Genomic DNA, 25,266 nt, shown 5'->3' on the forward strand with positions numbered 1-25,266 from the left:
ACGGGCTTTCAAACACGTGATGGAAGGAAACAATTTACTGAGGCCTCACCACACTAATGATCACTCAGGCAAAGTTAAGAAATATTCGGACCTTCGTCAAATTACATTAATTGTTCGCCACCGCGCCGACTACACGTCTCCGCGAAAGCCACCAGCGACGCGGAGGGGCGCGGAGCGACCTGGACCGGCTGGTTCCCGGTTTTCCCGCTTGGTGGCGTCCGTTTTGCTGGAGTTGCGAATAGGCTGAGAGTTCGTTGGGAACGTCATGCTCGTTTGACCAGTGAACCTTCTGCCTTGCACCATGTGATCACAACCGCAGAGAAAGGTGTCAGGTGATAAAAACCAGGCGACTAATTGGTCCGGCAAGCACGTAGCTTCCACCGCGCTGTCAGCTTAGCGGTGAACAGGAATGGGTCGCTGAAGGTCACTATAGTCAGTTACAGGTTAAAGGGCCCATGAAACGATTTTTGGGTTGGGATAAATCATTTTAGATTGGGATTTTACTAATAGCACATCGTTGAGTGGACCAAAAGAAAAAAGGTAGAAAGTCAAAAGCCTGACTTTCAGTGCGAAAATTTGAAAACAGAGCGGACTATTTCGTACCTCCTCCCCTTCGCAACCTCTCTGCCTTTTCACTGTGATACATCCGCGGTCCCAAAAGCGCGTTATCGGGTCCAAACTGACGTCACACGCAACCGGACCTCACTTATTCCCTTCACCCCTAAGCTGACATTGTGGTGGAAGCTACGCGCTTGCCGGACCAATCAGCCGCCTCCCTTTCATCACCTGACTTCATTCTCTGCAGCCACATTTGCCACGCTCACGTGGCAAGTGTGGCTGGCCCAACGAGCACGTAGCTTCAACAGCACTGTCAGCTTCGGAATGAGCGGGGTGGGGAAAGCGACTTTTGTCTGAATTTTGAGCGACGGGCTAATCTTCTAGGGGGAGAATGGATGTGTCCGGGATTACACAAACGAGAGTGCGAGCAAGAGGGGACTCCCCCTTTTCGTCTTCTTTAACTGTTTGGTGGAATGCGCGATTTATGAGTTGAGGAGGAAAGCGAAACAGGAAAAAGTTGGAAAAGCGTTTCATGACCCCTTTAAGAAGGTAGCGGCAAATGCCCCTCAAAGGGAATCAGATATCCCTCCGCCACCTCCGCATCCAATAGCGTCCCACCATTTCCTTGACGTCGCGGCCAACGCCCGAGGAGGGTCTTGCCTTTCTGTACATATTTTCTTTATCTTTCGACTTTGACTTTGCATTGTGGAAGCCACGAGAGGGAGATTAGAGTTCTCCCCCACCGACGGAAACAAATACGACTTTCGGGGATTAGCTTGTGCACATTGCTGGCAGTGATACCCGTCTCGTCTTGAAACTGTTTCGAATTTTGTTAGGTTTTTTACTGCGAACAGAAGAATCAATTTTTGCTACTCCAATAAAGTATATGATTGGACATGATGTTTACTGTTCTGCCTGTCACCTAGTTAATTACGTACAGGAATGAAGTGTGTTGACTTTGGCCAGACTGATGTTTGTCAACCTGTCGAAAAGGCCCAGTGCTAGCGATTAATGAACAATCTAAAGACACTTTGGTTGGTAGAAAAAAATGCACCTTGTGGAGCAAGAAATACAAAATACGATTTACTAAAAACTAACTAGGAATGTAAAAAAAAACTCATTTGTCATAAAAGAGGGTTAGCAGTACAAAATATGGTTTACTAAAATAACGCTAACATAATATAAAAAAATCGGGATTTATTGAAAGAACCAAGGAGGGTTCCGAATAAAACATGAAATAGGGTTCATAAAGAAAAACCACAGAAGGATCCGTAAAGAACCTCGAAATAAGGTTCATTAAGAGCACGAAGAAGGGTTCTGGAAAGAACCCAAATGGGGTTCATTAAGAAGAACCAATAAAGGATACGAAAAGAACCCTGAAATAGGGTATATTAAGAGCACCAAAAAGGGTTCTGGAACGAACCCAAAATAGGGTTCATTAAGAGCACCAGAAAGGGTTCTGGAAAGAACCCGAAATGGGGTTCATCAAGAGCACCAAAAAGGGTTCGGGAAAGAACCCGAAATAGGGTTGATTAGGAAGAACCAAAAAAGGATCCTAGAAGAACCCCTAAATAGGGTTCGTTAAATAGAACCCAGAAGCGTTCTGAAAAGAACCAAAAATAGGGTTCATTAAGAAGAACCAATAAACGATCCGAAAAGAACCCCGAAATAGGGTTCATTAGAAAGAACCCTTTTTGTGGGTTCTTTTCTGCACCTTTAAGGGTGCCGCCCATTGGACAAGCGAAAGAACCCTAAAAGGTGCAAGTTGGCACGCTTTTTTTTTAGAGTGTAGTTGCAATACCAAACACGCAGACAACAAAGGCAAAGACGACGTATTATTTACGCTTGAATTGATCATTTGGCGCTAACATACGCGTACGAACAAGAACAGTTTCGTGCTATAGCTCTTTCTGAGAAGCTCGGGTTGGCTACATTGGCTCGTCGGTAGCGCTCGGGCATAAGGTTGAACGAAGTAGAATTGAAGCCCTCAATTCCGCAAATTAATGGAAAAATAGTGCCCTTAGCGGAGCAAGCCAGGTGAACGGCAAGGTGTCGCGAACGACTGTTAGCCGAAAATGTTACAGTCACGGTGCTTTCTGGACGCAAACCGTCATCGACAGTGCCTCAGAGCGGTCTAACATTTTCACGAGTACGCTGCCTCCTGGACTCTTGTGTGTTAAAAGGTCAAACTGGTTGCACGTATGTTGTTACATTCTGCCTTCAAATGAGGATACTTCGTGTACGATTCTACCAGCTCGGCGCAATATAGACTTCACGAGTGCTCGCCGCTATAACGCACCTTTAATTGGACACGAACATGTGCGGGACTTGAACTCATCAGTAGGTGACCAGTGAAGAGTGCACATGAAGCTCCACACACAAATACTCCTCACTCTTTTCACTTTAATAGAGCGAAGGCTGCAGATGAGGTGACGAGAAAGTTACCTCCTTCCCAGCGTTCGCTGTGCTAAGGGGAAAAAAGTGAAGGGCTTTGTGGGAGGAGCTTACATGTCCTGCACTCTCAAAGGGGCAGTGAAGCCGATTCTGAGAGCGTCCTTTTGTGGTGACAACGCAATCTAGACGCTCCAAGCCTCCCAACAAACCCGAAATCACAATCGTCCATAGCTTATTTCCTCGTTAAAAGCGTTTTCAAAGATCGCGACACGCCCTTTTTGGGAAGAATTTTCTTCCGCGTGAAGTGGTCGACGAAGGGCGCTTGTCGGCGACTTGCAAGCGATGGCTTCGCCCGCGGAAAAGAAGAGGAGTCCTGTCCGAATGGGTACCAATCAGACTCTCTTCGAAACGTGTTGTAATAAAATCACTCGGAATCTGCGCGTATTGTAGGGCTTTCGTTGGTCCACACAATGTAGTCCGCGAGAAAAAAAGAGTCCAGATGTTTTTTTTATTGCCCCGAGATGAATAGGAGGTTTTGTAATATACGACTTTGTGTATGTGAGAACCAACACACTAAAAAAATAATATAGGATCAAAAACGACCTTTTTAAATTACTTCAGTGGCCCTTTAACGTGCAACACACCACAGTGCGCAGCGGGGACAGCCCTCGCTTCACGCGCTGCCGACAAATTGCTGCTTCATGCATGTATCTTCTGTTTTTTTTTTCACCTGTCTACACAGAGGTTCACAGACACACACGCACACTGGCACACACGCACACAAACACACACGCACGCACGCACGTACAGGTGAAAAAGTTCTGTTCACAGAGACTCGTCGCCTCTTCTTCATGGTACAGTCTTGCGCACGTCACTGGAGAAAAGTAATAGATTACAATTACGCGTGCTTAAGAAAATATTAAATTAGATTACTCGAAAAGAAAAGTAATTGGCCGTTACTTGAAAAAGTAACCGTCACTTTTCCCATAACTTCAGATTTGATAAAACGACCAATTTTTTATGTTACGTTGAAAACGGGCATTTTGTATAGATTACTGAATTATAATCACCGAATTATGAACTACTTATGATCTTAATCCTCAAATTTTTGTAAACCATCCTCCTGTCGCAGATTTGGGTTTTATCATTCCTTGGTCTTGTACGGACAAAGGACACCATTAGAAAAGGGGGAGAGAAAAAAAAAAAGATTGGTTACGAGTAATTTTAGAACTTCCAAAAGTAGTCAGATAACTCTCGCGATTACTACATAATCAAGGTGGTTAAATGATTACAAAGATATCCCAGAAACTGAGCGATTACAATGATTTGATTATTTGTAATGCGTACCGTACAAGTCTGATCGTATCACGGGGAGTTTTAGAAAACCGTTTTTGCACATACGGTACGATCAGCCCTCCGGCAGGCACCGCGCATGCGCTGCCGCAGACCGCGCATGCGCTGCCGCAGAAGCCTCTCATATGCTCAGTTCGTACCGGAGTGTCCATCGTTCCGTATCATAGGTGCAGAACCGGTTCCTTAAGACTTCCCAATATAGCTTATCATGTGGCTGCGTGCCTCGCATGATTCGACGCCTAAAGCAGCGCCCCTAAGTCTGTATAGTATAACAAAATCACTTAACGTTCTGATGATTCGCTCGTCGACTCGGCGTAAGTGTCGTGCCAAGTTCCAATACACGCGGTCCAATATATTACGGCGTTCGTATATTGCTGCGTCGTGTTTCTTCCTCTTTCACGTGCTTGTATCGGGTCGAAGAGCGAGTATAAGGACGAGAAAATTGCGATTCGCAGTTCGGAGCATGTGGAGCGAAAGCTCGAGTTGCAAAATCCAAGGTACCAGCTGTGCTCTATCCTCAACCCCGATTGTTTAGATCTCGATGCGCATTGTAAGTGCGCGCACGTCGATACGATGCGGTCGGAATAAAAACGAACTGAATGACCCCTTCTGAGAAACATATGTCGAGCAAAGGCACGAAGCATTTCGGCTTCGTGCTACATTGCTTCTTCTACATTCTTCCGTCGCCTTTTCATCAGCGTGTACACCCGGAATAAAAGTTCGAGTTAATCGAATACGTTGTACGGACGTTAGTTTGCTCAAAGGGCGTCTAGTGAATCTGCCGTGGAAGAACATCTGCCCGGGCCAGGGTGGCACAGCTCTAACCCGTGTTATTTGTCTTGCATCGTACAGTGGTGAGCGCACCGCCGCACGCGTATTTCCGCGGCGCGAATTTGTTCCACGCACTTCAAGCTTTTATTTGTTAAGCCTACTGCATCCTTGGGAAGGAATGCGGAGAACGAGTCGTTTGCTTCTTGCACAGGAGGTTTCGATGATGCCGGAACTCCGAGCTCTTATTGGGCGATTGCGAAACATAGTGGGTAGACCTCGAGGCATCTAGCATTGAGGTCTACCCTCTATCCTTTAAATCAAAGCCAATCAGAGCTCGATGACGTTCTGACGTCAACGCAACTCCTGCGCAAGAAGCGGACGACTTGCTCTCCGCATCGCGTCTCTTTGGAGAAACAGCGTCGTATAGGGTAAGGACTCGATCTTTATATTTCAGGGAGGCGCTTCGAGTAGGAGCGTCCAAGTCTTGGACCGAGGTCATCTTCATCCTGACCAATGGTAGGACGAATGGCATCAATGCGTCGGCGCTACTGAAGTACTTCGCGCCTCTCTACGAGTGGTTGAAGGGGAAAAACGCTGGCGGCCACGTTGGCTGGTAGACCCACGTCCCGATTCTCGAAGCGGTGACGCAGCTGATATGTCATCTCCCAGTTATATCCGATTAGACCGCGCAACGGAGAACACCCCGGGGTCAATAGCTAGCAAACAGACTGCTCCAAATTTAAGATCATCGGCGTCCCAATGGAGCTACAATCTGCATTATGGGCAGGGATGGACAGTATTTCAAATACTTTGTGTATTTTGCATTTGTATTTAGTTACAAATTGGGTAATCTATTTGACGTGTGTATTTAAATTCTAAAACGTGGGTATTTCAAATGCAATTGTAATTAAATACAATGTTGTGGGCGAAAATACATCCCTCAAATTTATTGTCACGACTCATTTTGCTCATCCGAAGAGGTGTCCAAAGCTGCTCTCTCTTCATCTCAACGCCACGGGCAACAACAAACCAAGAAACTCTTCATCTCTTCATACACCAGTCCTGCGGCAGTTCGCGTCTCGCTCACCGCGGGCGCCCGGGCACGCCGGGCGCCCGCGGCACTTGCCTCTATTACGTTAAAGTAGATGTTATTGTCGAAGTTACAATTCTTATTTTTATGCATGTGGTTGTAAGATATAGTTTCCCTCTTTTATTCGGCCATGTGGCTTTTTTTTTTTCGCCTCCGGCTTTATTTTAAAGGCACTGTCCAGAGCAGGAAGAAAACTAGGTTCTGCACCCGAATGCAGTGTCTCTCAGTCTGCACCCGAATGCAGTGTCTGTATGATTACGGTGCTAGTCCAAGGCAAGAATAGTGACCAAATAGATGTTCACAGGCAGACTGGCGAAATAAGTGCCTGCGACAACTTGTGATGCTTTCCAGCCTGATTTCCATCCATATTTTTGCCTGGACATTCTAAATGTGCGGGTCGTCAGGTTTTCGTAACTGGTGCGAGTTGCAACAATAAAACATTCTCTAGCTAGTGCTGCGCGTCTTGGTCGTCTCGGTTCTTTGTTGGTCTATACCAAAATGTAATCGAAAAAAAAAAGCTGCTGGAAGCTTTCTACTTTTTTCACCTATTACGTCCAAGCTTATTACATTTTTGTGATTATATTTCTATTACGTTACTGGAGCCTCGCTCACTAACTCCCGAGTGTGCGATGCAAAATTAAAATGAGATACTCAGAAACCCGTTGCAAGTGCTTTGAAGTCGCTGCAGCAAATTTTTAGGAATGTATTTGGAAAAATATTTGGAGGAGACCAAATACATTTGGTTGCATTTGTATCTTGTACTTAAATGCTTTTTTGGAAATGTAATTAGATTTGTAATTAAATACATTTTTGACGAAGTATTTTGTATTTGTATTTCGATACATATTTGCATGTATTTTTCCCATCCCTGTTTATATGCCACAAGACCTTTAGTTTGGCTTTGCTTGGCTTGGTCATAAGACGTTGGGAACAGCAGCTAGCCCATGAGTTCTCGATTTGGGTCTTAGTAAAGAACACATGCGAACTCGGGCGGGCTCTTGTTAACATAGAAGAGGCTATAGAAAGAGACTCCAAAGGCGAGAAAGAGATGAGAACGTGCGGCGACGTCAGAGCTTGGAGCTCTGATTGGAAGGATGGCGGATAAAGACGTAAAGCCTAGCTGCCTTTCTCTCTACTCACTGCATTCCTTCAATCCGAGCAAAGAAGAGCGTCGTCTGCTCCTCACTCTGGGTTTGGCGTTCTAACGTCGAACGCCAGATTCTGCTTTAAGCTGTAATATAAGGTCACCCCGACGGGTTTCCCTGTTCCCAAATTCCCAGAGAAAAATGGTATTGCCAAACAACCCGATAAAATTCCACAATTTCTTCTGACGCCACACCGGGGAAGGAGCATTGGTGAAGCGCTTCATTCAAGATTGGAGCGACGTAACATTTGGCCTCTATAGGCGCGGTGGGCATGCATGTTCACTGTGCTTCGACAAAATAATTTATCGACCTCATGTTGCAAGAAAACTCCTGGCGCATGTAAATGCGTTCAACTCCAAATTGGCAGCAGTATTGAATGAAGGTGTTTAAACAGCGCCTTCCAGTACATCCAAGCAAGACATGATCATGCAAACTGTACGCTTGGCGCCCGTAGTGCCAGAAAGCGCATTCGGTGACACAGCGTCATGTATATGTTCAATCTGTACGATGGTGTTTCACGCCTTCCTGTACGACAGCGTTTGCGCGACCTATAACAGTGTCGTATCCTGCAACTGTGCGCCTACTTTTAAGTCTCCAGAATGTTTCATCCTTCGCTGGAACTTCGTGGCTTCTGTGCAAAATGTCTATATGTACGGACATGTGAACTGTGTGACTTCTGCTTCAGCGTTTTCCCCTTCTTCCTTGAAGGATTTTTTTCATCAACCTTCCTGCTAGCCTTTTTGCTTTTTCATACAATGAAATTTATTAGGCAGCGAAAGAAGCAGGACGTCATAAGTGCGAGTAAACGGAGTTTTGCTTTTGTTTTTTTTTGTGGGCGCAGTGTCCCCTGTAGATTTTACGGTAAAAACAAGCTATAAACCAATGCGGCCTCATAGCGTAGTGCCTATCAGTGTCCGCCAATGCTCATCATACTCACGCGTTGAGATTGGTAACGGATATGGCATGTGCTGTTCCTTCGAAACCGTACGAAGAAGCACAATCGCTATATCGGCGTGCACTCACTCGAGCTACCGCGTCTACGTTCTTACTTGTCAAGACACGCACGGATTTGCTGCCAGGCCGAGTGCTTTTTCGGGCGCTCGTTCAAATCGGGGTGCTGCGTTAATAAAGCAATGGGTATTCTTCAATAGCCGTGATCAGAACCGCCGCAGAGACCTCCATGGCTCTCTATCCGCGGCCGCTACCGCGAACCGAGGCGATGAACGGACATGTTGGTTGCTGCGTCTGCCATAGGCGTGCGCAGGATTTTTCATTAGGGAGGGCGAGGTTTCCCCAAAAATATTCAGGCGTACCCACTCGTCACACTGAGTATTGGAAGATGATCCCTCACAGAACAAATTATGGTAAGCAAATGCTCAAACACACCCGTTTTTACTCAACAGCCTCACAAGTAATGATTTGGACCTTAGCTGAATACATGTGAAATTTGTACTGTCCTTGCTAAAAATGTAATCATGAATGACTGTCAAGCCACTGTATTTCATTCTTTATTTTCCATTCCCTGTTTTATATCTTCTTCGTTGTTCTGCTGCCATCTGTCTTGCCACTGTAGGGGGCCGGAGACTCGTCAAGTTGTTCCTTTGCAGCTTTTTTCTCCGGCCTCCCCTTCGTCATTGATGAGAAATAAAACATTATTATTATTATTATTATTATTATTATTATTATTATACCGACTTGGCCCAGTTCGAAGTTGTTGACTGGTTGCTCGGCAAGCCGACGCAACACAGCACTCACGCACGTACACAATCCCCCCCCCCCCCCCTCCAAAAAAAAAAAAAAAGAAAGAAACAAAACGTTCGCAGGCAAGCCCGCCGCTACGGGCAAACATGGCACACGGGCTACACGCCGAAACGGAAAAACTTACTGGACATGACGACGACGGAGGAGACGACGAGCAGAACCCCGGGCCGTGCTCCGTCCGGGGTGTCGCTGCCCTCCCCCCGCCAAAGACTGTCGCTTATGGAAGCTACCGCCGCCCCACAGCAATGTCCTTTCTAAGGAGACGGTTTATGAGTCTAGGGCTGGGCATCGATTAAAAATTTTAACCCGATTAATCGCTACCCTTTAATCGATTAATTAATCGATTAATCGGTTGACTTTAGTAAAAAGCAAAGGTAGACATTTTGTCCTTACAATTTGTTTTATTGTATGATAAACGGCGCATATATACAAACTTAATTGAGAATAAACGTTGATGTAACGCACTCACAGATCACAACCCCAGCTGCGGAGGCAAAGAAGTTTGTTGACATTTTCCGGCAGGAGCGAGTTTCTTTGTTTGTTGACGATCATCCCTGCTGCGCTGAACAGACGCTCGCAGGGCGTTGAGGTGACTGGGACACACATCACACTCTTCACAATTGGCACAATTTGAGGAAACAGGGAGCCCTGAGCTCGCCACCACTGTAGTGGGTCCAGTTCATCGTCCGTCACCTCGGCCATCGATCGATAAAGCGACACTTGGCAGGAGATGGTGGGTTCTTCATTTTCCTCCGAGAAAACGTATTTTCTTTTTTTCTTGGGTGTTAGATCAGTAGAATCGTCCGAAGACGCATGTGTTAGCTGGGAAAGCCTTTCCCACACAAGTTCGCGGCGATCTTTTTCGATGCATGCGAGGCTCTTGAAACGTGGATCGAGACACGTTGCCAGTTCATAGTCGTTGTATATCGGCCACGCGCGAAGCGTCTCATCGATAGAGCCCACCAGCATGGCCTTGAAGCGGCAGATGAAGGCAGGGTCACAGTCATTCGTCTTCATTTTATTCTTTAGCAGTTTTAAGGCTGGAATAAGTACAGACCGAGTAACGTACTTGTTCCCTCCAAGGAGCTCAGGAATGTCGAGCAGGGGCTTCAAAACTTCCCGAAGCTGCTCCAACATGTCCCAATCGACGTCTGTGAGGTGGGGAATCGACGATTTAATGGTACTGCTGTCCTCCATGGCGCGGCGCAAAGGCTCCTTCAGTTCAAGCAGGCTGGTTATCATTATGTACGTGCTGTTCCACCGTGTTGCGATGTCCTGCTGAAGCTTCTTCGTAGGTGCTCCGAGTTCAGCGGCATGTTTTGAAAGGCCTGGTTGTTCGAACTGTGCTTAAAGTGACCCACAGTACGACGACAGGCGGCTAGCAGTCGCTCCACACCCGTCAAGCTGAGCGCCTTGTGGACGCACAGCTGAAGCGTGTGAGCTGCGCACTTCAGACGCTGAAAGTTTGCTCTCTCCACCCCAAGACAGATGTTGCGGGCGTTATCGGTACCGACAGCTTTTACCTTTTCAACGATTCCCCAATCTGTAGCAGTCTCCAATACCTCACTGGCACATTGTTCCGCTGTATGGCGCTCAGGTACGTTTCTCACCTGCAATGTTGCCGATCGAAGCATCCAATCGTCGTCGATCCAATGCGCCGTTATACCGAGGTAGGCGTCATTGGCGATGGAGGTCCAGAAGTCCGCTGTTAAGCTGATGATGCTGGCTGCCGAGAGTTCTGCTTGAAGACGCTCCCGTCTCGAGGTATACAGGGCATCCACCTTGGCACTCACTGCACGACGGGACGGCGGCTGGTAAGACGGAGAATCCAAGGCAATCTGAAGAACTTTCGCTAGTCCGTGATCTTCCACAATGTTGAGAGGCCGGCTAGAAGAAACAAGCCAAGATGTAAGGGCTTGTGCAATAGTTTCTTCTTTCTTCAGAGAAACCGGCCTTGAAGAGAAAACGTCGATAGTCGTCTGCTTTTTTGCAGATGATTCTTGTTGCAGCGAGATGCTTGGGTGCTTAGCTCTGAGATGGTATTGAAGCGAGCTTACACTTCCGCTATACGCTCCGGGCGCTGGTGTTTTGAAAAAACCCGTGGCGCCATCTGTCCGTCGAAATAAAAACTATTGGTATGTTACCGCGGTTACCGCCCTTCCCGACTGCTTTCGCGTTAGGCTTGCCAGGCGTAAAGTGCAGGCGTACCCGGCTGCTTTCGTTATGTCGTCCGCAACAACGCAGTCGAAAAAGCGCACTTCTGTTTATTGCTGTGTTTACGACTGCCACAACAGCTACGGAAACACAGCTGGGAAGCTCCCAGTGGTAGAGTTTTACCGCTTTCCAGCAAAGCCGTACGAGGCAGAGCGTCGACGAAAATGGGTTGCAGCGGTGCGGCGCGTTGCGCGCCGCACCGCTGCAATTCATCTCCCCTAACTAAGGAAACCTTCTTTTTTTTTTTTTTGTCGCTTCTCGGTTTTTTGTTTGCTCTCCATGATACAGAATTGTTTCTCGCTGGCACAGTTAGACACTGCATTTTTGTGTACAGCGGAGACGGAGACTCCTGGGAACCCGCGAATGGGCTGGCCAGGATTTGCAGCTGCCACTTCGTAGGAAACAAAAAAAGCTCCATCGCTCAGCACCCCGCTTACATCCCCACGATCTTCCCTTCGTCGTACAAGGCGAGATGCAATGTGACGACGGAGACACAACTGCAAAGATATGCAATGTGACGACAGAGACACACTGCTCCATGTTTGCACCACCCACGCACGCCAGCCTTGCAGGTGCAGCTCGCGCCCACGATGAGTCTCGGGTGCGCTAAAAGCTGCTGTAGCAAAAAAAAAAAAAAAAAAAAAGTGTGTTATGCACGGTTGAACCGAGAAATCAGAACAACAACAAATGAGGAGTGGAGGGGGGGTACGCGAAACCGAACCGGGTGGCACGCTCACCTGAAGCCGGACGTTGTAAACAGCAGACTTCATCTGCGCGAGGCATTTCCCTACAACTTCGCTGGGAGCTGTGGAATGAAGGACTTCTTCTTTCACGCCAAACACGTGACGGCCCGCATAAAGTTGCTCCCCTAACTTCAGTGACTTTTCTTTGAAATATTCTGCGATCTCGTCAATCCTTCTGAAGCCGCAAAAGAGCACCGTCGGATCGCACGTGCGAGCCGCCATTTTCAGATGGGAACATACCAGTCGTTCTTAGGTCGACCACGGGCGGCGCTGGGGAGCGCAAGCGACGGTGGCGCCGGAGTGGCCGCCCGGAGGGTATATGCGAAAGCTTTTTCGCAGATGAGGCAGTGAACTTTCTTTAAGTCAAAAACTTCGCCCGCGGAGTTTACTTTAAACCCGAATTTCCCTGAAAGGTTGCCCTTCATACGCCTGTATTCGTCCATGCCTGCGCAGGGTGTTGTGATGAGATACTTCTCAAACAAGTGACTGCGGCGCGACATGAAGGGAAGAGGAAAGACGGGGGCAAGGGAGACGGGGATAATTGGGGAGCGTCGATCCGTCGAGGACGTCCCTGAAGGTGTTATAGGAGTAGTACATGAAGGACAAAAACAGGATGAAACATCTTCGTCGTTCATGTAACTTTACCCGCACGCTCTAATTCCACGACGTCCTTGAAGTTTTCAACAAACAGAAAATCCCCGGCGAAGGAAAGGCCCCTTTTTACGGGGAAAAGGGAAACGAGCCCATCCGGCTGCGCGCGGCGCCAACTCGTCAAAGACGACGAGAGAACGGGGGAACATCTGGAAGCACTTCGCCACGGGCAGTGCAGGTCCGCCAAGGTCGTTGCGTCAAGAGGCAAAAGCGACGCCGAGAGAGAAATTCCAACCACACAAATAAAACACAGGGTCGAATACTGAAGCAAGCCACGACCACGGCCGGCTTTGCACCACGCTGAACGAGCGGAGAGACGAGCGAGGTCACGTTGTAGCGACCGCAAGGACGGAGCATAACCCACAATGGGGATCATGGCAGCCTTCGGAAGAGCTCTAGCTTTGTCGCTGCAAACCCGTAAGCCAACATGCTTGCGTGCCTTCAAAAAAAAAAAAAAAAATCTGCTGCGTGTGCTCAAAAAGAGCGCGTAGCTACAACGTCCAAATTCATGACCGAGGTCACCGGACTTCCGTAAAGCCTGCTTTCATTCTGCTTCTGTTTTCGCTTTTTTCTTCAAATCCCGCGTGACTCACGACGAATGATTTGTTTGTTGGGTGTTACCTACGAGGTGAACAAGGAGCAAGTTTGTATGTTCGTTTTAGAGGGAACGGCACCAGGAGAAAGGAAAAAAAGCGTTTATTTATTTACTTTTGTTCGCCTCATTTTAACCGATTAACTGGTTAAAAAAATTGATCGCGATTAAAGCATTAATCGATTAATCGGAAGGTTAATCGATCAATTGCCCAGCCCTATTTATGACCAAACCGTAATCCCCGCTCGCGTCAAAGTATCGACCAGAACGCGAAGCGAAAAAGCAAACACGCGCAAAGCTCAGGTGACACTCAGCGAAACGTTAGCGGCGCAAGGAGACTCAGGAACCCAAAACGAACTACTGCTACTCTGGAGGTCACCAAAAATATTAAAATATTTGTATACATAAAAGATGAAGATTCAAAGAAAATAAAACACCGTAAAACCCAAAACTTGTCTCACCTCTCACTCGTCATCAAGCGAGAAGTGTACACACATATGGGCCCTATACTCTATGAGGTGACGATTCGTCACCTGAGAAATCTGACCATGGTATGTCTAAGTTAAAAAATTATAGGTAAACGAACGGGAAACAACAAAAACACGAGGAGGCCTTTTTTTCTTTGTTTTGCTTACCGGGAAAAGGGCGTGTCGCGAATCAAACGTCGTGATACGCCCCTTTTTCTGAGATACGTCTAAAAAAGGGGGCACAACATAATGCTGGTCGCACATTTAGTAAGCAACGATTTCGCATAATTGTGATTTTGGGTGTCCTATGATGTTTGGGGCATGTGGATTGAGCTTGCGCCATAAGACGATGGCAGAATAGCACCTTAGTGCCCTTTTAATAATATTTTAAAGGCTTGCACTGTACCAGCTGTGACATACTCGAAAAGATAGCCGTCGTTTGATTCTCTCGAAAATTGGAAAAGGATAACATTCCCGCGACACAAATAAATCATATACCTTTCCCTCGTGAGGACAATGGATACTGACATTCGTTAACTCTTCTCTTTTTGAATTTCTGCAGGTGACAGCATTTTCGGTAAGTGACCCTCGAAATAAATTTTTATTACAACTACAAGCAGATTGCTCAGAAAGTACATTACGAATTGATATTTCAATAGATAAAATAATAGGCAATTCTAATTCGGATAAACTTTTAGAAAATTCCTTTCGTTTTTGTCCTCCCGATTTGGGGGGCGTGGATTTTACAGCCTTTTTAATAATTAAATGCATTTATTTATTTATCGCTTCACGGTTTATACGAGCAATTTATGCAGTGTTTGTGTGCCTTTGCTTTACCAAATTCCTTTATACGATGGTAGAGTACTGATTTCCGAGCCCTCAGAAGTGAATGATTTGTTGATTTTTTTTTTTTTTTTTGATTGAACTGAGATCCCTGCAGTGTCGTTTCCTGCGACGTGTATCAATGCAGAAGTCATATTTTCAGTATATCTTGCTGATTCAGCAAGAAGTGAGTAGAAATAGAAATTCGGCAAATTCCTGGAATGAGACGCACTCTTGCTGGCCATATAAAAGGACGTACAGGGAAGCACCGGCAGCCTTAATATGTAGTTCCAGGCAAAACACGGGAACTAATGACAATGCCATCTTTTCTATTTTTGCTCAATATATTTTCGCACTAATATATATATAGGGTGTCTTACAATATTCACTGCAGTATTATATTTTTATGAAAATTCCTAACAAATCTAGCATTCTCATTTAAACTATTGTAAGTATCCATTTTTACAACACAAAGAAAAATACACTCGAGCCTCTTTATGTGCACAGTTCACGCTCAGATCAAAAACCGGCCCCGCATGCTGACGGAAAGGTAACGATTACGACATTATGTGCTTTTTTGCGCGTCGGTGACTTCATAAAATTAGCTGAAGAATCCACCATTGTACAAGGTGTGGCCTGATAATGCTTAGCGGGAAGGAAAAAAGTTAGTAGGAACGTTAGTCGGAACACGTGCAACAGCCTGTTCGCTCCATTGATTTATATTTATCTCTCCAAACGTCTATTTTTGTCCCCATTCTGGATTATTTTGTGTCTCAAAAATCCTGCAAAAACGATTTCTTTCATCTCCTTTTTTCTGACCAGCACAAAAAAAAAAAAAAAGAATTCATACGGTCTAGTATTTTGCATCGGCAGGAGGCCGTAGTAATTTTGAGAATCAAAAATTACAAGGTCATTGCAAGACGACTTGTCACAGTTCAGAAACGTTCTGCAATTACTGAGACTTTAAATTAATTACGTGAGATTTAACTAAACATATTATTAGTGACAATTACATACAATTAATTTAAGAGTAAGATAAATGATTAACAATATATTACTAAAGTGAGCAATATAATTACAATAATTCGATTGCTCCGGGCGTGCATCTAACTCGCTGACTATGAAACCTGTCAATTCACTACAGTAGTCATCGGCCATTCTGCAGCATACGCAAGCCTTATTCATACCCATGGAGATTCACTGGTATACGCTCTGGTTATTCCCGTTTTCATTTCCAATAATCACACCGACATTAACAGCCTTAGGAACAGCACCTTGAACTTGCTGACGAAGGCACGCAAGGAAAAGTAACGATAGCATGCTGTTGAGACTCTATTATTTCATACGCTGCGCAAAACATAATCCTACGGTCAACGACAGCAAAGAGGTCGGCCTAGTTTTATTTCGTAGTTAGTAGGACTATGAGCGAGATAAGAAAATGTTTTAGTCTATTCTGGATTTCCCCTGGAGGCTACGCATCTTGGCCCTGCCTGGCGTTGGCGGGCGTCAGCCCTCCTCTTTTCCCAACGACTTTTGGTTTCTCTCTTCTTTAGCGAAAAAAAGCAGACGACATAGTTATGAACACTAAGAAGGTGAATCGGACAGCACGACACAGGCGTGCCAGGATTTCAACCATTGCTGTGTTTACGCGGGTGCGACTGTCGGGAGTCGAATCGTTATGAGACTTCACCTTTTCTTCTTCGACCCAATCACAGTCGTCTTTCCTAATTTGGTGCACTGCAGCGGCATACATGTGAGAGTAGCTTTTGTTGTTTTGCACCAAGCTCACCTACATACTTCCCTCTTCTGCAATTTGGGGAAAATGACTTCACTATCGGTATACTAACCCCGGATTCCAACTTCCCTTTTTTAGTAAACGCAGTTGTCTTGTTAGGCACCAGACGCAAAGAGCCGGAGTACGATGAACAAAGTTTTCCTGTCAGCCCAACTATTTTTCAAAAGTGTGGGGACAATTTACAGCGATGATCGCGCTACTTTCTCGTGTCTCTATTGGTCCGTGACCGAGGATCCGAGCGAAGGTCCTACGGAGCGAATCAAATGCTCGATTACCGATTCATCGTTTCTTTCGCGCGCGTCTTGAAAGGCTATTATCGCGACCGAACTGGTATGCTCCCATTGCACGTTCAATTCCGTGGGTCGGCTGTATCGTTGATCCAGACTGAGTTCGCAATCGACAGACCTGTGCTGGGATCACCTTCATTATTTTCCTTGCGAAAGCAGAGAAGAAAGTCCACATCCTGCCCGTTACACACGCGTGCGCTTGCTGTTTCTGTTCGCAGCAGCCTTCCGAAAACTAAGAATCTCCGGTTCTTCTGGCCGAACGTTTCGGCCAGTTGAATGAACAATCTTTTGTACGAAGACGCTTAACACTGCAGTAATCGAGAGGTGCGCAACATTGTGAAGAACCTACCATGTTCACATTATTCATAATTATCTCTGTATGCCCGCCCGCAGAAAAAGACTTCCAGGTTTGCGCTCTCGCGCATGAAGTCCTGAAAGAGAAGATTTGAAATAACTGCACATAAGTGATGTTAAACACTACGCCTTAGATTTCACACGGTGCGGCACGCACAAGTGTTTAATTTTACGCATATCGAAAACGTCCGAAATGTACCTTATGTCCACAGTGTACACCTTCCGTTCTGCTCTGAACGATCATTGTTCTCGAAAGGTGCCTCGTCTCTAAACTTTCCTGCAGGTCTGCAAGAAAGGACACGCACTGAGAGATGAACGTTTTACGAGCCCATTGTCCTAGCACACTCGTCGTTTTAAGTCAAAATGCTTGGCGAGCGTCGTCATTTTCTAGGTGTCCTTTGTTTACCACAGCGACAGTACAATCAAGAGCTCCGAAAGGTGACGACTTAGCTTCTTTTCTTTTCACTGCTGAAACCAAATATCAACAGGATCTCTGGATCTCGTCTGGCGACATCAAACGAGACATTTTGTACGAGACGGTGGATACGAAGTTACTCCATCGAACGAAGGTTAAACGCGGACCTCAGCCAATGGTGGTAGATATCCTCCGCCAGTTCCATCATCCCATCACTAAGCTGCCTGCTTTCGAACACCCATTGTCTTCTCTGTCGGAAGCATCAATCTTCCTTGCGACCAAACAGGCTCCAGTGCATTTCCGTCCCGATCTCATATTATACCGTGCCGTGGCGGCGGCACGGGCGATTCGTTCTCCACTTCCGATGGCTCAGCTTATAGTTGCAAGACATGTATATGACCATCATGCAAATAATCTTGCGCTAATGCGAGTTAAAAGGGGCTCCAATGGCGCGTGATGCGCGTGCGACGTGCTCCGAGTTCCAAGTCGGCGTTGCCAGGAATTCTCGGCGTCAAGGTTGGTTTTCCGGCGATGTCCCCCGATTTGCTCACAAGCTTAAGTTTGGAGTGTACGAAACCTTCGTAAGCATACAGCGAGACTCAATGTCTGTAACGACCATTTCTCCGCGGTCGCCGCGTTTGTAAACAGGTCTCGTGGAGTGTCTCCTACCTCGAATAGGTTAGGTTGCGAGGGTTGCGGAGAGTCCAACCCAAACGTTTTATCGGTTCGGTTCGGGTTTACGGCTTTCGGTTGAGTTCCGGTTCAGTTCCGAAGAGCAAAAACAGCGCTTCAAAATGGTTCGAACCGGTTTGAACTGCTAAATTGAGAATATATTTTTCGCGTTGTTTCGGCAAGCTCGTCTGCTGCTTTTGCAGGGGTTGTGCTGTCGTCAGAAAGCCCAGGTCTGATTGGCTCTGATTTGAGGACAGTGGGTCGACCTCAAAGCAAGCTGCCTTGAGGTCTACCCACGATCCTTCGATCAGAAGCCGATCAGAGCCAATCAGAGCTGGGCGTCGTTCTGACGTCACCGCAATTTCTGCGGAAGAGGCAGACGATTCACTCTTCACATAAATACCACGTCCGCCGTAAAAATAAAAAAAAAAAAAAAAATATATATATATATATATATATATATATATATATATTTAATTATTACTTGTACACTCTAGTTTTTATTTTCAGGTATCAAAAATAAGAAGATGCACATGATTGTAAATCTGAGACCGGGGTAGACTCTTGTTGTGTTCTCTTTTCTACCCCAGTCTCAGGTTTACAATCATGTTCAACTTACACCAGCTCGCCTGCACTTTAACTATTTTTTTAAAAAGATGCGTTATTTAATTTCGAAGCAACAGTAAAACAAAATCTAGATTAACATATAAAACGCCGTGTTTATACGACTTAACGTCAATTTGTTTACCTCAGTCCCATCGGGAGTTTGCGAGAAACGAGGATGGTGTTTTTCACCATGGGTAAATAAACTATGCATCACCGCCGAATACTCAAACTCTCCGAGAAAGTGACGCTAGCGGTTGGAATAGAAGGTGAAAGCATGAGAACGTGACGTTGCCTAGATAAAAATATAATTGAGAAAGATGAAATTTCTTCGTGACTCGACGATCACCTCAGCCTAATATCGTCGAAATAGAACTCGACATTGTTGACGCTTGTGGGATTTATATTAGTGGAAAACACTTGTCAGCGAGAAAGATGACACTGTTTTGTTTGTAGCTGCAAATCTTTCCTAGGGCAACGCTGAAGGCACCTTCCTCCAGTGTCTTCCTCCACACGTGTGAGGATCGGATGCCCTCTTGGTGGGTTTACCTTCTCCCGCTCTTTTTTCTTAGGCTCCCGGAAACTCTGAGTTTTTCTTTGGCTCCTTTCGACTTTCGGTCTGAGTGCCCCAACGAAGCTTTGCGCGTTCGTTATGAAGTACAATTCTGTAGTTGTCAACGGTTATGTCTGGGTGCCTGGTGCTTTTTGAAGTGGCTCGGAGCACCGTCTGAAATATGAACGAGTTGCGTGGGAATAGGCAGTACTTACTCCAGCCGCCCTTCGACAACTTTGAGCGCAAATAATGGACGATGTCGTCGCTCACTATGCCGAAGCTTAACGTTCCCTGTTCGGTCGTAGCCACGCAGGTAAAGATGGAAACCAACCTCTCTTCCATTGATGCCCTTGCACCGCGCGCCGGATCACGACAATACAGTTTTCAGCAAAATCGAAGTGCAACAGGAAGGCACGTGACTTCACATGCGCGTTCTTGAGCCACATGGAACTTCGCTGTGCGCGTCTGATGAAGAAGATGGAATTGCATTTTTATGTCCATTTCTAAAACTAGTTAAAAACAGCCTTGGAAACCAAATGTTCGTTTTATCAACTCGCCACCGCCCTCCCGCAAGGCAAGCCCCAGTACGTCTTTGAGTTCGAGTCCTAGCTTAGCCATCGATGCGTCATTTTCCTTCAAACAGACTTCACATTCTAGCAAGAAGCAATCTTGCAAAGGAGCCTTTTTCAAAAACGTAAACAAAACAAAAAAGGAATATATTCCAAATTGTAGAGGAATGCCGGCTGCTGTATTTTAGTCAAATGAGCCCACATTTCACACGATTGCGGCTAAGATAGTGGACATACAACCAAAATATTACATTTCTAGATTGTTCTTTCTTGTAGTCGACTATTATATCTAAATTAATTAAAATATATATAAATTTACAAAAATGGGTTTTTAAGAAAATCGATTTCAAACTTTCAGCATTTGTCATTTCTCATAACGTTTACGTGAAGGTGGCGGAGCGGTCAGTCAACAGATCATTATGGTATTATATCTATCATGCGCTTGCTTTGGGCTTTCCGTAGAGCTAAAGATATAAAATTTACCTTAAGTACAGAGAATGTAAGGACCTGTCAGAGTCGACCAAAAATGAACCTATACAACAAGTTTAACATTTTTTTTTTTTTAGAAAAGTATAAAATATATGAGTACATCAAGGCATCTTTGTAGTACCTGTTAAATGAGGGGAAAAGTTAATATGGTGTAGAAAAAACAGTAGCGGCAGCAGAGGGTGTCATACACGCGACCTGTTACGGCAGGCAGAAATACTAGTTTCTGCCACTGCGGCTTCTACGCTTCGTAACTCGAGAACAAAAATCTGGCCAACATTCGGTTTGCGTCCTCCTTCATTTATTAAATGTCCCCAAAACATAAATTTTTGTCGCAAAAAAAAAAAAAAAAAAAAAAAAAATCGACACCTTTAGTTTGTTCGATTTGAGATAAAACCGAAACTGAACCGAAATTTTGGGCTGAAATTCTTGGTCGCAATGGCATACATAGCATGTCCTTTACTTCTAAATGACGTTGTTTTGAGCAAGAAGGCGTATAAAATTGAATGAACACGAAAAATACAATTTTACGCAACTCCTGGCGTGCGTCGTGAAAGGCTCGCTTCGTGACGTGCACATTCTCATTCGCCTCAAAATACATACGGAGCCAAGCCAAGCCAGGCGCTAAGCCGGGTGGCGTTTGTTAAGGCCGGTTCAGACACTTGCGTTTGAGTGCGTTTGACTGCGTTGCGTCGAGTTCGGAAAGCTATACTCTGTTTCATACTTAGCGTGCAACGCTGTCAGAGCTACTGGTGCGAGCGTGGGGCTTGATCTCGTTGATCATTTGCACGCGTTCTCGCTCAAACAAAACCATAGATGAAGCCACGCGCTCGCGTCAGTAGCTTTCACAGCGTTGCACGCTAAGTATGAAACAGAGTATAGTCACCGGCACATCTGTGCTTCGTATGAAGCGGGGAATCCAATCCAAGGAATCATCTTGGCACGCGATATAAGCAGCAGGGATGTCCTGGTTTCTCGCTGCCGCAACGCAGTCAAACGCAGTCAAACGCAACTGTCTGAACCAGGCTTTACTGTTAGTACCACGCGGGCTCTGCCCGCGTGGTACTAGTACCAGCCGCTTTGAGAACAGCCGCCGAGCGAAGAATCAAGGCGAGCACCAACGAACGAGGACAATGCGCGGAGGCACCAGGGGCCCTGGGGGCGCCGAGAATGCGCACGTCAGTTTCGCTACGCCAGCTCTCAGAAGGACTCGCTCGCGCCGGCGGCTTCCGGCCGAGGATTCGCTCGCGCCGGCGGCTTCCGGTCGAGGATTCGCTCTTAATTCAAAGAAATACGATAATTCGAGCCCCATCCGTCTGATTGAATATCGTTTTTAGGTACAGTACCATCCCGTGAAGCCCGCTCGCGCAGTAATTATGAGATTTCAAATATCGGTTCAGCATCCCTCTAAGGGCTTTTCTGTCGCGGCGGAGAAACGCTATTGTAAAACGCTCGCTGACACGTGAGCTAAATTAAGATCTATAAGCGTGTGCTAAAATTGGGTACGTTATTTTAAAACACTATAATCGCAGAATGCAATGATATCAAAAGATCGCGTGCCGCACGTTAGAGTACAATAAAAAGTTTTAAACATCATGTACGCAAAAAAAAAAAAAATCTTTTTTTATATACTGGTGAAGAAGGAAAGGCAGCAGAGCTGTACTATGTGTCACCATCTATGAGCGACGGCGGCAACCTGACAACCGGCAAGCCGGTTGTCTGGTTGCCGCCGTCGCTCATAGATGGCGGTAGCTGTCCGGAGGGTCGTCTCGAGATTTATTTGTCCACGGACACGAAACTGGGGAGACTAGTCCTTAACAGCTCCGCTGTAAAAAAAACTTCGCATACGCTAATTATTAGGGTCGTCGCCATGCGCCAGCCCGCAATTAGGTTTGGGCTCGGTGGATGCGAAGTGGTGACGACGCAATATCCTCGCGTACGCTAAACCCCCTTACTCCTTAAGCGAATCCGATCGCAGCCGCCGATGATTGGCTCCGACGCAGCCAATCAAACCGCACCAAAAGTGCATCGTCATCGTTGTCTTTGTGGGTTTCGCCAGCACCGGCTGAGCCAACTTACTAAAAATTCTTTGTTAGGGCCATTCGTGATCGGAACGGCGTCCACTCGAAATAACATTAATTTTTCCCGCGCGATGGAGAGGGGCCTAAATTGCCGGCTATACAACTCGGTCCCATATAACTATATATCGCGTACTTCCGCCTGCATTCGAAAGATATATAACGTCTCGTTTACGAATAATAAACTTCCTCCTTTTTTTTCTCAAAAGTGAGCGCTTCAACGCAGCAGAGCGTGAGCAGATTATCTCCGCGGAGTTTCGCGGCTGTTCACGCGGCCCGAGACTAATTGGCAGCGGTTGCAGTTGGACCCGGTCGGCATTGTGTGGACAGCCGAGTCAGTTCTATGCAGAACCATGGATCCTACCTATCAAGACAAAATGCCCACAGAAAATGTGAAAGCGTTCCAGGAGGCCTTGAGAATCCCCCGGCCGTGGCGAACCTCGATTTTTATGCGATTCGAGTGTGTCGTCATAGGCGCGCGGGCGCGCGTGTCGGTAAACAATCTTGTCGTGACTGTTGCGACACGTACCAGGACGACTCTTAAAGGTCCTACGGAATTTCTTCAGTTGATTTCCGACGAGAGACGTCGGTAGATAGTTTTGTCCCAGGAAGCCGCGGGCGAGAGAAAAGACAGCCAACGACTGTTGCCAGAAAGGTGAGCGCCAGTGTATACCGTTGCCAGGCCACCTTCAACAAGCCACATAGGAGTATGCTTGTGTCTTCTCAGATTGATTCAAACATGGCAAATCGGGGAATTTCCTCGAGATTAAAACTAGCTTGATGCGTCGTTGATAAGTTACGTTTAGAAATATTTCTGCACCTTTTTCGGGACGGCACGAGCGCACGCTTTTTCGAAAGTGATTTTCCACCCGCGAATGCCCCTGCAGCCGATTCATTTTATATGGGCTATGCTGTCGCGCCTGTGCCTTTGTACGCAATTGAAGTATTACTATAAAGCTGCCCCAATTCGGGAAACTCCTCTCTTCTCTCCCGATACGTAGAGAGCAAACGTCATTTTGTTACGAGTGCGGGAACTTGCTTGCCCGGATAATTCGCAATTTTACGAAGAGCGTGTCACTCACGGTTTTTAAGTCTTTTCGCAAATTTTCTTTTTACATTTATACGAAACGACCTTCCCGGGATCCCCTCAGCTCGGTTCAGAAACCAGCGTTTTCTTATGATCGCAGGTTTTGTCAAGAGGTTGTATAACGCATTGGTTTCATATACCGTTCCCGCTTGTCTCCTACAATCTGAATATTTCATTGGAAACGTTTTTCTTATGCTCCACAATTTCATGCGAAAGGCTATTGTAACCATTATTGAATTAAATGCAGATAAAATGTCTAGAATACTCGCCGCCTTTTCCTGAGAAAATTAAGCTGGTGTTGTTAGATGTAACGGTAGCTGTTGCCTGTCTGATTCTAATAAAATCGAAATAGTTGTCACATCTCATAAGAAAAGCATATAACCACAACTGCACGTAGCAGCCTAAACTCACACATTGCACTTAGATTTTCGGGTTTTAACGCTATTGATAGCACGAACCGTAAGGTGCCGCTCGAAAGTTCCAACTCAATTTTGCTGTATTTTCTTTATAGATTTAAACGGCGGGATGTGACTTGAATTAAAATGTCATCGTCTTTCCGCCGTAGTTCGACAATTTTTGTAGTTTAGTACGACTGCTAGCCTGGAATCTTTAACGCGGATCACTAAGCACAAACTAAGCGGCTAGAAATCGTAGTGAAGATATTTCTTCGAGGGGATCAGAAAAGTAAATATGAGCTTAATTTCAAATGCATCAGGTTTGTGGCGTATGGTTTTCTCTTCACGTCCATAACGATACATCCAGGTTCAAAACGGCTCACTTTAAGTAGCACTATTGGACTACGTCGGCAGCGCTTTCATCCAAGCATCATTCCCTGCACACCGATAAACGCACGTGTGTATTTCAGGTTTCTTTATTCCTCTTCACACAAGAAGAGAGGGAGGAGGGTGTAAACAGAAAGTGACGACTTGAAAGGTTGCTGCAGCTGGGGGCTGAAGTCTTTCGTACTCTCTTGTCAACAACTAATCATTCCCTGCGGTGGTTGCACGTCTGACTTCAAAGGAACCAAATCTGTGTTTGTTAGCTTTTGTACACACGAATCGTTGAATTTCATGTAGAATTTCTACATTGATGCGTGTTTAACAGGTACGTTTCGGAGTAACAAATTGGTGTTTAGTTTATAGTTACAAAAAATCGATGTTTATCGCTGCATTTTCTGCATCGACGTCACTAAAACGCAAAAAAACATGAAACACAATAAAAAAAAAACTGCGCGAAACAGCCAACAGTCATTTAAAAACAACTGAATCCGCAGAGTATGAAAATAACTAAATTTAGAAGATTGAGCCCGTCTGACCGCATGCAGGTACCTAAAGGGAAGCGGGAGCGGTTCTGTATGTGAGTAAAAGCACATAAATCGTCTTCATTTGGCCTCCAGGATCACAAATATCGAGACCATTTTTCAATTTGGTGCACAGAGGCTGCAAGAAATAATTTTGAAAGTACCGCAGCGTTACGTCATAAAGGGAGATTTTCGAAATCTCCCCTCTCGCGCATCTCCAGCGCCTATCAAAGCTATGCACGCGCACTATTTCCGAAAAGGTCAGAAAAAGGCGTCATGACTGATGTCAATGCACTGACACCCGCTTGGCGGCCGAACGATTCATTTATGACCGGTGTGAGGTTTTTCGTGTTTTCTCGCGTTCAGTCGAGAAAAACGAGCGTGATAGTCAGATTCACAGATAAAAATAGTCTAAAATTCACCCCTAACTCGTCTTTTTTTTCAACAACCTCTTCAGCTTCCCTTTAAGAATGTTGCTTTACCACAACCAATGTGAACTCTCTTCT

At 45.9% G+C, this 25,266-nt stretch overlaps 2 protein-coding genes across 2 annotated transcripts; both read right to left on the minus strand.

Annotated features, from left to right (window-relative positions):
* Positions 1-9,455: 9,455 nt before the first annotated feature.
* Positions 9,456-10,269, minus strand: LOC115330760 (zinc finger BED domain-containing protein 4-like). The gene has a single exon (XM_029992780.4). It carries the CDS (start codon positions 10,267-10,269, stop codon positions 9,538-9,540), a length of 732 nt encoding a protein of 243 aa, XP_029848640.2. The 3' UTR covers positions 9,456-9,537.
* A 1,369-nt stretch (positions 10,270-11,638) lies between these two features.
* LOC120842919 lies at positions 11,639-12,261 on the minus strand. The gene is made up of 2 exons (XM_040214130.3): positions 12,024-12,261; positions 11,639-11,899 (listed from the first exon to the last, which is right to left on the minus strand). Exons 1-2 carry the CDS (start codon positions 12,249-12,251, stop codon positions 11,720-11,722), a joined length of 408 nt encoding a protein of 135 aa, XP_040070064.1. The 5' UTR covers positions 12,252-12,261; the 3' UTR covers positions 11,639-11,719.
* Positions 12,262-25,266: the final 13,005 nt, after the last annotated feature.

The sequence above is a fragment of the Ixodes scapularis genome, unplaced genomic scaffold (assembly GCF_016920785.2).
Source record: "Ixodes scapularis isolate PalLabHiFi unplaced genomic scaffold, ASM1692078v2 ptg002371l_1__unscaffolded, whole genome shotgun sequence".
Classification (NCBI taxonomy): Eukaryota; Metazoa; Arthropoda; class Arachnida; order Ixodida; family Ixodidae; genus Ixodes; species Ixodes scapularis.

Bases quoted from the DNA above. Each gene is read 5' to 3' on its own strand.
- LOC115330760 (XM_029992780.4), bottom strand. From the start codon at position 10,269: ATGGAGGACAGCAGTACCATTAAATCGTCGATTCCCCACCTCACAGAC.
- LOC120842919 (XM_040214130.3), bottom strand. From the start codon at position 12,251: ATGGCGGCTCGCACGTGCGATCCGACGGTGCTCTTTTGCGGCTTCAGA. The intron at 11,900-12,023 runs GTGAGCGTGCCA...TTGCTACAGCAG, and splicing joins TTTACAACGTCCGGCTTCAG to CTTTTAGCGCACCCGAGACT.